The sequence below is a fragment of the Accipiter gentilis genome, chromosome 22 (genome assembly GCF_929443795.1).
Source record: "Accipiter gentilis chromosome 22, bAccGen1.1, whole genome shotgun sequence".
Taxonomy (NCBI): Eukaryota; Metazoa; Chordata; class Aves; order Accipitriformes; family Accipitridae; genus Astur; species Astur gentilis.
In genome coordinates, this window is record NC_064901.1 from 18,356,416 (window position 1) to 18,370,963 (window position 14,548).

At 40.3% G+C, this 14,548-nt stretch overlaps 2 protein-coding genes across 2 annotated transcripts in view; one reads left to right on the forward strand and one right to left on the reverse strand.

Moving 5' to 3' along the window:
- CDAN1 (codanin 1) overlaps positions 1-9,524 on the forward strand; it is a 34,658-nt gene extending 25,134 nt beyond the window's left edge. The window contains exons 21-30 of the mRNA XM_049825913.1: positions 320-383; positions 888-966; positions 1,974-2,131; positions 3,677-3,784; positions 4,166-4,229; positions 5,443-5,645; positions 6,386-6,493; positions 7,192-7,294; positions 8,131-8,242; positions 9,391-9,524. Of these exons, the coding sequence (XP_049681870.1) occupies positions 320-383; positions 888-966; positions 1,974-2,131; positions 3,677-3,784; positions 4,166-4,229; positions 5,443-5,645; positions 6,386-6,493; positions 7,192-7,294; positions 8,131-8,242; positions 9,391-9,394 (1,003 nt within the window). The 3' untranslated portion in view covers positions 9,395-9,524. The remainder of the gene's footprint in view (positions 1-319; positions 384-887; positions 967-1,973; positions 2,132-3,676; positions 3,785-4,165; positions 4,230-5,442; positions 5,646-6,385; positions 6,494-7,191; positions 7,295-8,130; positions 8,243-9,390) is intronic.
- A 3,354-nt stretch (positions 9,525-12,878) lies between these two features.
- STARD9 (StAR related lipid transfer domain containing 9) overlaps positions 12,879-14,548 on the reverse strand; it is a 121,112-nt gene continuing 119,442 nt past the window's right edge. The window contains exons 33-34 of the mRNA XM_049825920.1: positions 14,010-14,168; positions 12,879-12,988 (exon numbers count right to left, since the gene is read on the reverse strand). Of these exons, the coding sequence (XP_049681877.1) occupies positions 12,887-12,988; positions 14,010-14,168 (261 nt within the window). The 3' untranslated portion in view covers positions 12,879-12,886. The remainder of the gene's footprint in view (positions 12,989-14,009; positions 14,169-14,548) is intronic.

A 14,548-nucleotide genomic window follows, 5' to 3' on the forward strand; every position in this document is an offset into this window, starting at 1 on the left:
GTCTGCTGTGCCTCCAGCCAGTTAATGCTGTATTTGTAGGAAGGAATAAAGGTGCTGTCTGTCCCTCTGCATCCAGCTCCAAACGGACATCCACTGCAGCTATTGTATTTCTCCTCTTTGGAAAACTGAGTATTGCAGCTTGTTGGCTTGTAATTGCTTTTTCCTTGTCTGGTTCTTTTGGTCTGACTTACTGCACTACAGTCTTCCAACTCATTTTGACTGTAAGAGAGCGTATGAAAGTTGCTATGGTAATGAACCTCTGAGTGTCGTCCAAGAACTTTGACTAAGCCTGTGGCACGTTTTCTTTCTTTTCTTGCAGATTTTGCAAAAAGAAAGGTCCTGAGGCGGTGAGGGTGTTATTGCCAGAAGAGACATCTGCAGCAGTATGTATTTTCACTGAAATTTCATAAAGGCCTTGACTTTAAGTCTGGACCGTTACCATTTTCCATTGCTGCTTCATTTATCCCTTAATAGCTTAGGACAAGAGAAGCTATTGATGCCCTCATGTGAGGACTGATAGCTAAGGAGAGTCATCTCTGCCAGGCTGCCTTGGCTATTCTGGCTAAAGAGATACTTTAGCTGATAGCGAACTGTTGAGACTAGAATGGTATATAAATTGCATCCATTTTGCAAGGATAATGCTTTTGTTTTAGCGCCAACTTCCCCAAGAGTTGGTGGGGTTTGTATGGGGTTGATGAGATTTGGGAAGTCAAAATGGGTCAGTCCTATTGCTCAGAGTAGCATTTCCCACAGAGGTGGTGGTCATCTGTTTAAATGTTGCATGCCGAAATTAAGTTTTTCCCTCTAGACTTCCTTCTAACTTCTCACTGACTGTGGTGCTGTGGCTGGTAGTAAATCTCCTATCACTTGTTATCCTCCCTGTAAAGGTTTTAAGTAGTGCAGAAGACATTGCAGTGGAACTGGCTACTGAGAAAGCCTGTGGCTGGCTTTCTGCCAACATTGCAGGTGAGTCTCCTTACCCTGAACTACAGCTTCTAACCTGTGTATTGTACTCTTTTTCTGAGATCAAGGGGTAGAATTTATGCCAGTGTTATGAAGTACTTGGTCCTACTCATTTTTCTTTTAGTGGGAAGCATGCAGTTGCTCTGTCCCTCCTTGTTTAGGAATAAGAGGAATGATTTCTAGCTCCAAGAACCTTCTTCAGGGATTTTTCAGGCTTGGCCCATGTAAGTGATTTTTAGTTATGGAGGCTGGTAGGATGCTGAGAATGAATGCTGTGGAAAGCTTCTTCTGAAAGTGTCATCGAGGCTGAAGTTGTCTTAGCACTTCAAACATGATACAGACAGCTGCTCTCTCAAGCAACCATATGGTCCACATGTACAGAGTGCTTCCGAAATCTTCTGTAGAACAAACACCTCTTGGACGGGGTGTGTTTTCTGCAGGCTGAAGGCAACTGTAGTCCTTTTACTCTGTAATAATGTTCTGGCAACTCTTCAGGATCTTTGAAAACCCATTGTTTCAGGAGGTTGTGCCAAGAATCTGGGAAGGAATACCCAACACCATTTGCAGCATCAGGAGTTTAGTGTTTTGGATGCTGGTCAAAACTTATTTTTGTAGAAAATAAATGGCTTTCATGGGCACAGTGGTTGAACTGGTATGATCATGCTGATTCAGCTTCCTACTTTGGCATTACTTCCTGGCTTAGCTACTGTGTTCGTTAAACCTACTGAGATATTTTGATGGAAAATGAGATGAGTTGCCAGTGGTACCTGGTGGCAATGGGTGGCTGGCTTTTATAGCTGTGGGTTAACACACTCTCTCCACCTGTGCCTCTGCCCGTTGAATATAATGGGAGCTCAGGGTGAGAGGGGTTTGAAAGTGTAAACTGTCCTTCCCTCATTCGCCATGGCCCTTGAAATGAGAGGCTAATAAGGGTAGTGTTTGGAAACAGTTGTCTGCCTTGCTGGAGGGAAAGGCTGAAGTAGACAGAATTTGTTCCCTGTTCTTTGTAGCACTCATCAAAAGAGAAGTGAGAGCAACCTTCAACAGAATGCTGAAAGTCCCAGGACTTCCCATGCCTGGAGAGGATGCTCTGGAGTTGAGAAGGGACTGCCCTCCAGGCTGTCAGCACTGTGCTCCCCTTCCCTCCCAAATCATCAACGAGATTAAGGTACCTATTGTTCACTTCCTGGCTTGCCCTAACTCCCTTTTCTTTTTTCATGTTGGTGGTTTTTTGTTTGTGGGGGTGTTTTGGGAGAGGTGTTGGTTTGTTTGTTTTTTTTAAAAGGGGATGTTCTAAGGAACTGGCTGTGAGGAGTGTTTAGGAAGCATGATGGAAAGGTCTTGTTATTTTCATCCCCCTGCTTGCTGTCAGTGTAGTTAAGAGTTCCCTGGTCAGGAGTACTATCTCAAATACAGGATTTCTGGTAGCATGGCAGTGGCCTTTTTGATATGAGTAGCATAGAAACCATAGTGTGGTGAGCGTTGTGTACAACTGTATGCTGAAGCGTCAGTATATCAACGTAGCTACTTTTTTATAGACCTGTACTTTTTATGGAGAGTCTTCTGGTCTCCATTTCGAGAAAGGATTTCCTGTTGGTCCTTCCAGTTCTGTAGAACTTGGTAGACTGTCCCATCTTATACACTGGGAATTCTACACCGAATTAAGTGTCAGATCAATCTGTATTAATCTGTTGAAAACTTTTTGCTGGTCTGCATCTGCACCTTCATTCAGCTATAATTAGGGAGAATCAGAATATCTTAAAAAGAAGATGATGGTATGGACTTAATTTCAGCCTTAGATCTAAGCAATTTTCTATTCAAGCTGGTTCAAATTACATTTTGGTCTTTCTGGCTTTGAAAAGTTCACTGTTCTCGTAAAAAATCATGCAGTTATGTAACCTTTGTGATAACCCATGAGGAAAAGCAGAATTCTAAAAAACTCACTTTTTTGCCATTATGTATTCTACTTTTTTTGCTGTTGCTTGTCTGTTTGAGCAATAATACTGGATCTCGCTGTCCTTGTATTCCCAGCAGTTGTACAAGTACACATCCTTTAACTCTTTCTTGCTTGAGCTGAAATAAAAAGAGGAGGGTAAGGTATGTGATGAAGCCAGGGGCTTTTTCTGTAAACTTGCTCTTTGAAGATATTTTTGTATGGTATCTTGAGATACAGCTTTTAAAATACTTCTTTTTCTTTTGATTTCCATCCTGGGTTTCTGATACTGGGTGGTAAATTGTTGGTGATGGAAAGTGCTACCACATGTAAAATTGGCTAAACCAGTTTTCATACCATAAGCCTATTAGCGCTCTTCATACTCAGCTTTGTCTTGAGACTGAAGTTACCTTGAGAATGTAAAAGGACCCTGGATTTCTGTAGGGCTTCTACTCTGAACTTGCTTGCTGCGCTATCAGATTTAACTGGAGCTTTCAGAGCTAGTTACTTTTAAGAAGGATGAACCGGTTGCCCTCATTGACTTTGGCTTCATAATGTTAGTGAGAACTATGGTAGAAGATCAGACTTAGGTGAGGTTGTGAAAAATTCAGCTTTAACCTTTCTTATGAAATGAGGAGGATACTAGCTGCTTTTTTTTTTTTTTTTTTAATTAATGAGGACCCAAGGACTATCTGTGAACTGCTCTGTCATAGGTCCAAAGATCTGTTTGTGGAAGTGCAGGATACTAATATGTGAATTACTGCTGTCTTTTTCATCAAGGATGTGCTCTGTGTTGCTGTGGGCCCACGGGATGAGGGTGAAGTGATTGACTACGTCTGGCTGGAGTGCTTGCTAGGAAGATTGGGTCAGACACTTCGATGCAGAAAGGTAGAAGTAGTAAAAAAGCAACAACAAAAAAAACCCTTGGACCACTTTGAGCTGTCTTCATACCTGTAAGCTTGTTAGCTTGCCTTGCCTCACAGTTGAGTTCAGTTGAATGTTTTTTGTCTGAGCCTAAATGTGAGAAAGTTGCACTGCATTTCTTTATACTGTGTAGATCTGCTTGTTAGTTAAAATTACCCTTTGTGGATCCCCTTTTCATATATGATCTTCTCTTGTCTTTCAGTCTTTAATGGTCCCCTGATTACAGCTGTGTGCTTCTTGCTGTAAATTGCCTGCTCTTTTTTGATATTTTTATCTCTTGTGAAGCCCTGTTTGTCCAGTCTGTGGTACGGGGACAAAGATACAACTTTTTTGTGTGTTTTCCAGTTCATGTGTCCCACATCAGAACAGCAGCTGGCAAAGTGCACAGTTGAGTTGGCTTCTTTGCTGGGTAAGTCAGTCATGATAAGCTATTTAAGACTGAAATCTGTTATTACAGTTCTTTTAAATCCTTAGGGCCAGAGACTTCAGTATTTAGAGCTCATGGATGTTTGATCTCTCTGGTGTCATTGAGTCTGCAGATTTTTTTCTGTCAATTTGGGTGGTTGCTCTTATTCCCTTCCACCTTCTGCAAAACAGTATTATACTGTGACTAACCATCCTTCAGATCTAGTGTTCTCATTCACCTCTCCATTGTTTGTTATTTATTGATACCTTCATTTAAATATGTAATATGTTTTCCAGTATTTCTGTCTCTGAAAAGTTGCGGCTGAGTGTTTTTTCCCTAAAAGTAAGGGCCTGTTCCCTTTAAATTATATTTTTATGGCTCTTTTTGGAGAGAATGGAAGTAACTTGTTTTCTCTGTATTGTGACTTCTGTGAGTCTTTTCAGGTTTGTGAGGTTTTTTCGTTTTGTTTGTTTGGTTTTTTTTTTTCTTTCCCTTGCTCTAATGTGCTAAATACAATGTTTTTCTCAGAAGGAGCTAGTGATCTGGATGCAGGTGTTTTCTCTGTGGACAACCTTCTAACTTCCTGGGTTTAGAAGCTTCTTAAGAAGTTTTATACATGGTTCATTCTTTCATAAATAGTTCACATCTGAATATTGTGATATGTCATTCGGGGGGGGGGGGGGGGAGCAATGTAAATCTGCCCCATTCCATTAGATCTGGTATCTTCCCCCCTCTGTATGTTTAGCTGCAGTTAAACTATGTTCAGCTTTACTTTCAGTTGTATGAAGTTATACAACTCTGCCTATAGTCAAAACAATGAACAACTATTTAATCTGTTTACAGATTTAAATGTTGTTTTACTGTGTTACTCCTCTTCTTTGGAGTAACACCTAGGTCCTTTTTCATTAAACATTAGGCTGACTTTTATTTAGTCAGTCATCTTTCAAGACTTGGGGCTATATGCCAACCAAATGGTATTCTTTATCTAAGTAGTATAAAACTGCCTATGCTTGTTTCTATAGTTTCAAAGCTCATCATTTCTCATGTTTCTAAACACCAGTCCTCTTAGGTTCACTAGTTTACGCTCACTGAGTGTTTTTACTTCAGTGATTGTTTAGATACCAGCTATGCAAAATGTGCTGTTGGACCAAGATGATGACTATAAAAGGAAAATAATGCAGCTATAGAAGTTCACCTTTCTTCCTTTTTTTTACAGTTTCAGATCACGTTCCTCTGAGTCTCGGGATCAAGTCCCAAGAGAAGAGTTCTGAGAGGCTGCGTGTAAAGAATAATCCCACCTATGGCCTTCTAAAAATGCTGCTTTCTGTCTGGAAAGAGGACTTTGGGACACCTGTTCCTGTCCATCTGATCTTCACCAAGAAGAACATTGGTTATCTTGCAGAAGTTAAGCAGCGAGAGGTAAAGCTTATTCCGATCTGTGGAACTGCCGGTTACTCACTCTGGTCTGATATATCCATGCAAGAGTTCTGCTTGCCCACACTGATGGCTTGTGTGAATGAGGCCAGCAGGATTTGGTCTGCTGTTAGCTGGCATTGTTTCTGCAGGAGTAGAGAAAAAGAGGACTGCATGCTACTTGTCAGTGTTTGATACCTGTCTGGGGCGTTGTCAGGAAGGCACAGTTTTATTTAGGAACAAATGGCAAAATGGCCCATTTGGCCTGGGAGATTATGAGGACTGACCGCATGTGACTTTGTAATTGGTTGCATTCGTTTGTCTTTTATCAGCTTTCATTATTGCACGTGTATCGGTATTATAAGATCCCCAACTAGGAAGCTGAAAATCGCCCTATTTAGTTGCAGGCTAAAACCAGCTTATTTTGGAAGGTAAGAAAAGAATTTTTCAAGCTGTTCTTGAGTACACAGGAATTAAATACTTGGTGTGTTTGGAAACTGAGAAGTAGGAATTTTGAGACTTTACTGTAGGATACAATGTATGAACTAGAGGAATTTTGTTCAGTCATTTTGGATGTTGCTCTTTGTCCTTTGTTGCCACACACAGATAAATAATGTGCTTTCTCCTTTCGTTCCTTTTCTCCACATTCTGATCCAAGAAGAAAAACATGAATTGTATAGTGATAAAGAAATGAACACAAAAATCCATTTCTTTTTGAGTTGTTGATATTTTTTTCTCTTCTGCAGTGGGATTTGTTCCTTTTCATGCTTCATGGTCTTGTAGAACATGAACTAATGAGAACTAGTGAAATAGAGAGTTGCTTGCATACCCTCGAAGAGCTCCCTTGGTCCTCAGTAAGTAATTAGATGTGCGTGTACAATAAGTGAAATAAAAAGTAAAGCTACATAAACAGTCAGTCCTCGTATAGTTCTGTTTCATGTAGGTGAAGCCCATAACCTTCCCTATCTATAGTTCCTGCTTAATGCAGCTGAGGGCCTGCCTTCCAACAAGCTTGTTACTGTTACTAGTGTTTGGCTGAAATCCATACTTGTGGGAATCCCAGCATTGCCCGTGCAGTGGAAACATTCCCAAGAAAACTGTAAATCGGTTTGGAGACCAGCTGGCTCAGTTACCAGCTCTCAGTTGTAGCCTGAATGTGTTTACTGTGCTTCAGCTGAGAATGACATGTTGGGAAGGGTCTTAACTGACCAGGTTTGCATTTAAACCTCTTTGCCTCCTACCACCAGAATGTGCTAAAGATGGACAGTATTTCAAGGCTGGTGAGCACTTGCGTATTGGAGATGTTTGACCATTTAAACTGTGGCAATGATCTTTTCCAAGAAGAGTGCGGGGATTAGAGGGGAGAGACTGAACATGTAGACCTACAGGCATTCACCTTTGCAATCAGTTTTGTAGCTTGTCTAGGTTTCTGCACTGGAAAACCATCAAGAACATGTTTAACCTTGTGAAGTTCTTTACTAGAAAAATTAACTATGCCTCTTTGTTGACATTTGTTAATAAGGGTTCTCTGGTTTGCATCTGTTTGTTACAGGATTTCTTAAAAGAACTGGAAATGCTGTCCAGGGTATTTCTGTCAGAACATCATATAGAAGAGCCCAGGACTAACCCTTGTGAGCCGACCAGACAATCTCTAGGTACCGTGACAGCACAAAGTTAGTGGAGGTGGACTCTCTGTGGACAAAAATTACTAATGAAGATGCAAATGGAATTTTTAATGTTTCTGAATGCATTGTGAGCTCTTTGGTGGGAGCATACTGCAGATAAGAGGTCACTTTGTGCAAAACCTGCACTGCTCCTTCTGTTCATGGACATTTTGCCGTGGTGACTATGCTGAAGGATTTACATCAGCAAATGGATCTCCAAGTCAAAAGTCCTTTAAGCACCTTGATTGTGGCTCAGAACAGCCATTTTTTAGACTCATAGACACTTTTTGTATTTGTGCAGCAACAGGCTGTGACCAAACCCAGGAATCGATTCAAGCGGACAAGTTACTTTGTGATCAGAGAGACAGTTTCCTGGTGGCTGTCTCTTGTCTTAAGTTAATGTGATTTCTCACGCTGTCTTTTAACAAAGACTGTACTGTTGGGGGAGGGAAAAGGTGAACCTGTATGACATGGAGATGAGCCTATATTTATTTTTCATTGTAAGCTCAATTTCAAAGGTTTGATTTTAATTTTTTTAAGACTCATTTTAAAAGTTAAACCGTATTAAATATGTACACCAGAACATTGATGGCATTATTCTTAAAGGATGTAGATGCTTAAGTGTTTTTCTATCTCTTGTTGGAAACAGAACTTGTAATTTCCTTGGGTTTTTAATAGAAATAAGGGAGAAAATAATCTGTTTATATTTTTTACTGAAGACAGTATTTTTAAGACACTTTTATAGTATGTGAACATAAATGACATCTGGCTGCTATTCACTGTTTTTGATAATCCTTCTTGCCTTGAGTTTGGGTTTTATTGGACAGGAAGTGCTGCAGCAAGAAAACTACAGCCTGGAAGAGCAGACAAAGTAGTGACAAAGCACTGTGACATCCCCTGGAGACCTGGTTTTGAAAGGAATCCTTTTCCTGGAGGACAGTAGGTGTTTTCAGCCCTTGTGGATAGATCATCACCAAGGGTGTGACCTCTAGCTCCCTCCCCCCCCCCCCCCCCCCCCCCCAAGTATTTCCTTAAACTGGGGTTTGTGGTAGGGACTGCTGGTGGCTAGCAGAGTATGATTAGGTGCTCAATAGCTGTCTCATGGGATTTTTTTTTTATTTTTTTTTTTTGCCCCCTGTAGCAGTGAGGATATTATTTCCTTTTGTCTAGGAGTGTTCTATTAGTGCAGGGTTTTTTTCAGAAAGCAAATACTGTGTTATGTAGGAACAACTTCTGGACAAAGTGAATCCCAGGGCTTTTTAGCTTGCTAATTAACTTACCTCTTCCTTGTATAAGGTGAGAAAAGGTAACATCTTGGAGTCGGTGATTTAAGAAAAAACACAAACAAACAGACCTAATGAGGTAGAACTGTGGCTTCTGTTAAAATACATCTGCTACAGAGAGAGAAACCATAGAGGAACATCAGTGTCTGAAGTGTATTGAGATTTTTTTTCTTGACTTGGTTACTAAGCGCTGCATTGAAAGATTTGGCATGTTCCATCTGTGTGCCTTATTTTAGGTTTTTTGGGTTTTTTTTCTGATGTGCTTGAAGCAGAGGGTCACTAGGAATAGGCATGCTGTCTATGCAGCAAGGACATGGTAATACAAATTGAAATAGCAAGTACACTGTATCTTAACCATACCTGCTCCCTGAGGCTGAGTATCGTGACATTTTGCTGCAGATCTCATTTGAAGTTGTTGTTTGTCCTAATAAACTTGTTTAAGTAAGTGTCCTGTTTTGTGTTCAAGCTGTTGATATATAACCTCTTTGTACTGGGGTGAAGTACAAAAAGATGCCTTGCCACAAAGCACAGGGCAGAAAAAGTATAGTGATCTCTCCTGTCCGGCCTGCTGCTGCTTTGCTTACACTGAAATATAACTATTTTGTTATATAAGGGGGGGATGGTGGAAGGGGAAGAAGCTGGAATCCATGATGGTTAAAAGGTGCTCTTGGCTCTGGAACTGACTTTATTTGGGTATTCTAAAACTGTTTGCATAGATACCATGGCCACAGCGGTTTTCATGAAATCAACATACCTGAATTATCTTTCTCTAACGCAACATGCTTGGAAATTTTTATTTAAAAGGTGACCAAGCCCCAGGAGCAGTTTGCTACGTCCGGAGAGCATAGTTGCGCCCTGTGGGGCAGAAGGCAGTCAGTTTTCCAGTGGGAACCAGCAGGTAAGGAACACCTCTGTTTCCATGTTCTTATGTCTCAGTGCAGTTACTTTAGTTCCTGGGCATCTCATGGTGCTCAGCCTTGGTTGCTCTGTAAAGCCAGACACTGGCTTTGTAACTAAACCTTAGGAACAATTGCACAGCACGCTGTTTTCTGCCTAGGGATGCTCAGCAGTGGGACCGCTCTCGGGAGGATGCTTGACTCTGCAGTCCCACTGGGGTGGCAGACTCCTCGCTGTGTGAGTGCTTCAAGCATTGTACCTGTTCCCTGTCTCCAGCTGTAGTGCTAGAGGTGCTGCAAGGAGGAGAGCAGAGCTCACAGCAAGCTAAGTCCGAGCGTGTGGCCTGCCTTCTGTCAGTCTTTCCTACTGCAAACTCTCAACTCTTAAAAGAAAATGAGGAAAAATGGCATTATATTAACTTCCTTCTGGATGTGCCGGTCAGAGGAGTTGTGTCACTGGATTCGGGAAGAAGCTTCAGCCAGTGCCTTGTTTCAAAAGAAAACAAAAAAAGCCCTTTGCTTGGACGAGGTACTGGGTCACAGAAACCAAATTTAAGCAGTGATTGGCTTCTTGAACTTGTGCCACAAATTCATGTTCCATGCACGTTCCTCATCAGGTAAGTAGGACACCTACATCCTTTATCATAAGCTAGCCTTTGTTATTTCTCCACCCAGCATAGTTCTATAGATGGGTAACTTAGCTGGAGCAAAATAACGTGGGGCACATTTTCTTGTGTAGAAAATACCATTTATTGTGGATATGAAAATAGCAATCTTGATTAAGAGCAGAGATGCAACAGTAGGTGGTACAATACAATTGGTTTGATCATCTACTGCTCAGCAGTAACTTACAGGAAGTTGGATTTTGCCCGTTGTAGATTAACAAATTAGGTATCTGCTGGGTTTTTATTTCTTCCTTCCAAACAAACCAATGCCGTACATTAACAGGTACCATAAAATGTTATATTTGCAAAAGAAAACATTCATATAAATAGGCTTTTTAGTATCAATTGAAGGTTGTATTAAAAAAAAAAGTTACATTAATTCAATACCGATAAAAATAAAACTTAGCTTTGATAGCATATAAAACACTTCAAAACAAGCATATATAAATAACTTAATTTGTAAACATAGAAAAAAATCTTATGCATATATAAAAATAAACATCTGATGCACTGTACAATAAGACATTATCCTTCATAGGCACTGGCATCATTGATCAACAGGAGTCCCCCTAGATGTTTTTCCTACAAAAACTGCTTTATCACTAGTGCCGTGTCCAAAATAAAAGGGAAAAAAAAATGAAGCACTGAGCAAATCTTTTGTGGATTATATTAAGACCTCCCCTACCTCCTCTGGAAATCCATGGAAGCAGCACTGGGGACAAAGCCAATGCACCGTGCTGCTGTTTCTGCTCATTTTTTTCTAGGGCTTTGGTGTACTACCTTGTTCACTCTTCCTTTCTTGGTTTCCACCAAAAGGTGGGGACTGTATGACAGGTTGCAAATCTGTCTTTTCACTCGGTTGCAGGAAACTTTGTGATGGGTTGCCCCATTTCCCTTGAGGGGCTATGGAAGATGCATTGACGCATGAAGTGAGTGAACCGTGCTATGACTGTTTGGCAGGCTTTTAAGAAAAGGCTGAGCCTCACCAAAAGAAAGAGAATGGTAATACATATTAGTGTTAAGATTGTAACCATGACCATCTAAAGATAAAATGAAGCAAATTTGTAAGTGAAAAGTTTTGTTATCCTACCTGGTATAGTTTAGGGGGTGGGAAAAAAGCCTTGGGCTGGTATGTCTCAAACCTGCTCTTTTCTTAAATATTATTTTTTATTTTAAAACTTAATATGTTAATAACAGGAAGTAACATAGAAGCTGAGAGCCAAAATTACACCTGTGCAAAGACATAGTAAAAGTAGATCCTGGCTCTTCAACTCAAAGGTGGGAAGTGCAGCTAACATCACGTATGCTGGGAAAATGCATCTTTTACTGAAAGTAACTGTGTGTATAAAGTAGCAGACGCTGACTCTGGTAAGGTGGCTGCTTGAATACACATCTCTCACTTGACAACTTTAAAGTGCAACAGCTTCTTGAACAATGTGGGCTTTTTTGAGCTAAAGAAAGCATATCGTAGCAGCCTTTATTGCTTAGAGAAGGTATCTAAAGTGATTCTTTACTGTTGTGCTGATGAACTAAATGATGTTATTCAGATATTTGAGTTGGTTGTGGTTTTGTTTAATTTTAGGAATGTGTGACTGAACTACGGAGTGTGTTGAACAAACATGTAAAGCCTGACAGCAGGATGGACTAAGTTCAACAGAAATACTATGAGGTAATTGAATAGGAAGAGTCTGTATTCGCTGCAGTGAGACAGCTGGTCAGGTTATGAACAAAGAGGTGTGACAAGCCTATGACCAGGCTAGGTTTTCAACTCTTAATGCATTTGGGTAAAAGTGTAGGAGGGCTGACGAGAAAAGCCACTGTGGAAAAATGCTGGAGCTACTCTTATTTGCAGGATTTAAATTCTAGAAACAAGCTGATTACTCAGTACTACTCCCTATTAATGACAAAGTGTCACTGTTTACAACTGTCAGTTTGGTTTCTTTATTTCAAAGCACCTAATTCTGCAGTGCAGTAAAACTGTGTCCTGAGGTGTGGTGGTTTCCACTAATGCTGCATAGTGTAGCGGCAATCTGAAATACCTTATACCGGCTGCAAGTAGTCAGCCAATTACATGAGAAAAAAATCTGTCCAGGGTGTAGGATGACTAGTGGATATCGTGCTGTTTTAACTTCCCTTCTCAAAGGGAAGTATAGCCAGCTAGCTAAGTTAAATGATTTATCTACACTGTTAGGAATTCTGCCTTTGATACTTATCTCAACCTTAGAAAGTGACTTTGCAACTCTACTCAAGAGCTTGTAAAAGGTCTCAAGCCATACGTGTACTGTTCTGTTTGTGGTGCATTTCACTGCTTCCATTGCCTTTTTCTCACTGCTGCCTAAACTTTTTGAAAGAAATTGATCTTTGAAGCTCCTTGGAAACTGAAATTAAATAATACACTTCTGCATGTAAGATGCTGGCTATTGTAAAGCAAAGTCTGTTCCTCTGCTCTTTATAGAGCCAGCACACCTTCCTGTTGGTCCATGGAGGTTTTCCACAGCTGTCTCCAGGAGGACAGGATCCCCATAAAACTTGCTGGGTTTCTTCTGAGCAGTGTTGGCTAAAATAAATGATCCTTTTTTCTAACTATACTTTTCTATAGTCCAGCATTAGCAGTTAGGCTCCTCAAGTGAGGCTTGATTGTGACTGTCTTAGGAGCCAGCATTTTACATTACCCTTTCAGATGCTTGTGTCTCTCTGAACTTTCAGCTGCTGTTAAGCATCCAGTTTTGAACCCAAACACTAACTAGCAAGAAAGTGTGCCAGTCGAGCAATCACCAGAGGCTGTCGCTTAGCAATGGAGCTCAGGAGCCTCGCAGGGATAGCTGGGGCACCAAGATCCACCTGCAGGAATTAGAAGAAAGGCTGCATGTTGGGGTTTGTACCTGGTTTTGAACAAAACACTTATCCAGCCTGGAATAGCTCTGATGTTGCAAGTAGGTGTTAAGCACAAAAGTAGTTTACACCCAAATGCTATCGTTACTGTGTGGTTTGTATCTTTTCCTTCCCAATACTCCATAGACATTCAAAGCACTGCTATTTGAAGTTACTTTCAGCAGGTATGACCCACGCTGCTTTTGAGTTTGAGCTTAAACACTACTCGTTTGAGACAGATACAGTGTTACTGAGAAAGTACATGCATATACTAATGTGCACTATAAAATGCATATAGTAATTCCTATAATTTAAAGATAATATTTTTATTTTATATAATAAGTTGAAAAGACTAATGCCATTTAGCTCTCAGGTGAGCACTTTAAAATAAATTATACACACATTAAGTTATTCTCTTCTGAACATTTTTAAGTATTTGGTACCACTGTCTCAAAGAGACCCTACTTTTCAGATGAGAGTGTAATAAATGGACGGCAGGATTTTCTTATTCTTAATTGGAATCCTAACTGACTTCTCTTTCTGACTGAAGTCATTAATTCTTCATACTTAACAGGTACAAAAGACTTAACAATACCTATTTCCATGCATTTTGAAAATAGTATAACCTGAGGTGGACTTCCTGTGTCCACAGCAAGGTCAAAATGCAAACAAGACTCTCCATACTGGCTCACCATGTGAAAACACAACATATACTAAAATTGCTAATAAACCTTTACAGAAGAATCTTGGTATCCAGAGGAACAGCTTTAGATGCTGGAAAAACTTGGGATCATGTCCTAGTAAGGTTCTCTCTGCATTACTGTACATCATGCTAGATAACAGTGTGAAGTGGAGGTGACCTCTATGGTCACTTTGTAAATGCCACAGAGCACAGCCAAAGGATTATAGTTTTTGTTACTTACTGGCTCTTAAGTGTTGTTACGTGTAATGGCTTTTTGCGTTCACTGTTGGACATAGAGCAAAATCTTACCTGTGCCATGTAAATAACTCTGGTGATATCTCTTCCATTCACTACATCAGGTTCCAGTATCCAAGCACTTGGCAAAATCTCCCCTCTCACCACTTCTTTACAAGGGTGAGGCATGGATGCATCGTAGACAGACTGAATAGCCAAGACCGACAAGTTCTCCTGCAAAGTGTAAAGACAACAACTTGAAAAAATGTTTATGCATACAGTAATGTTTTCTTTGTTTGCTATGAGGCATATTTCTCAGATTACTTAAAAAGGTCTTTTAATAAGAAACTATTTCTTATGTTATTTATTGAGTAATTTTTTTTTGGTCATTATCTTGCGTGTTTGTAACCAGAATATACTGTGTAACGCTTGTGTTACTGCCTAATGGGACTTGGTTGACAACTGTCATTCACAAGAAGGTTTGATACATAACCGACTTGTGTCATGTCAGCGTGGCTGTTCTTCCTCTTACGCTGTCGCTTCTGGAAATATGAGCCTGGACTTCCCTTACTTCTCTCTTTTGCCCTTGAACCATGAGTACAGAACAATTAACT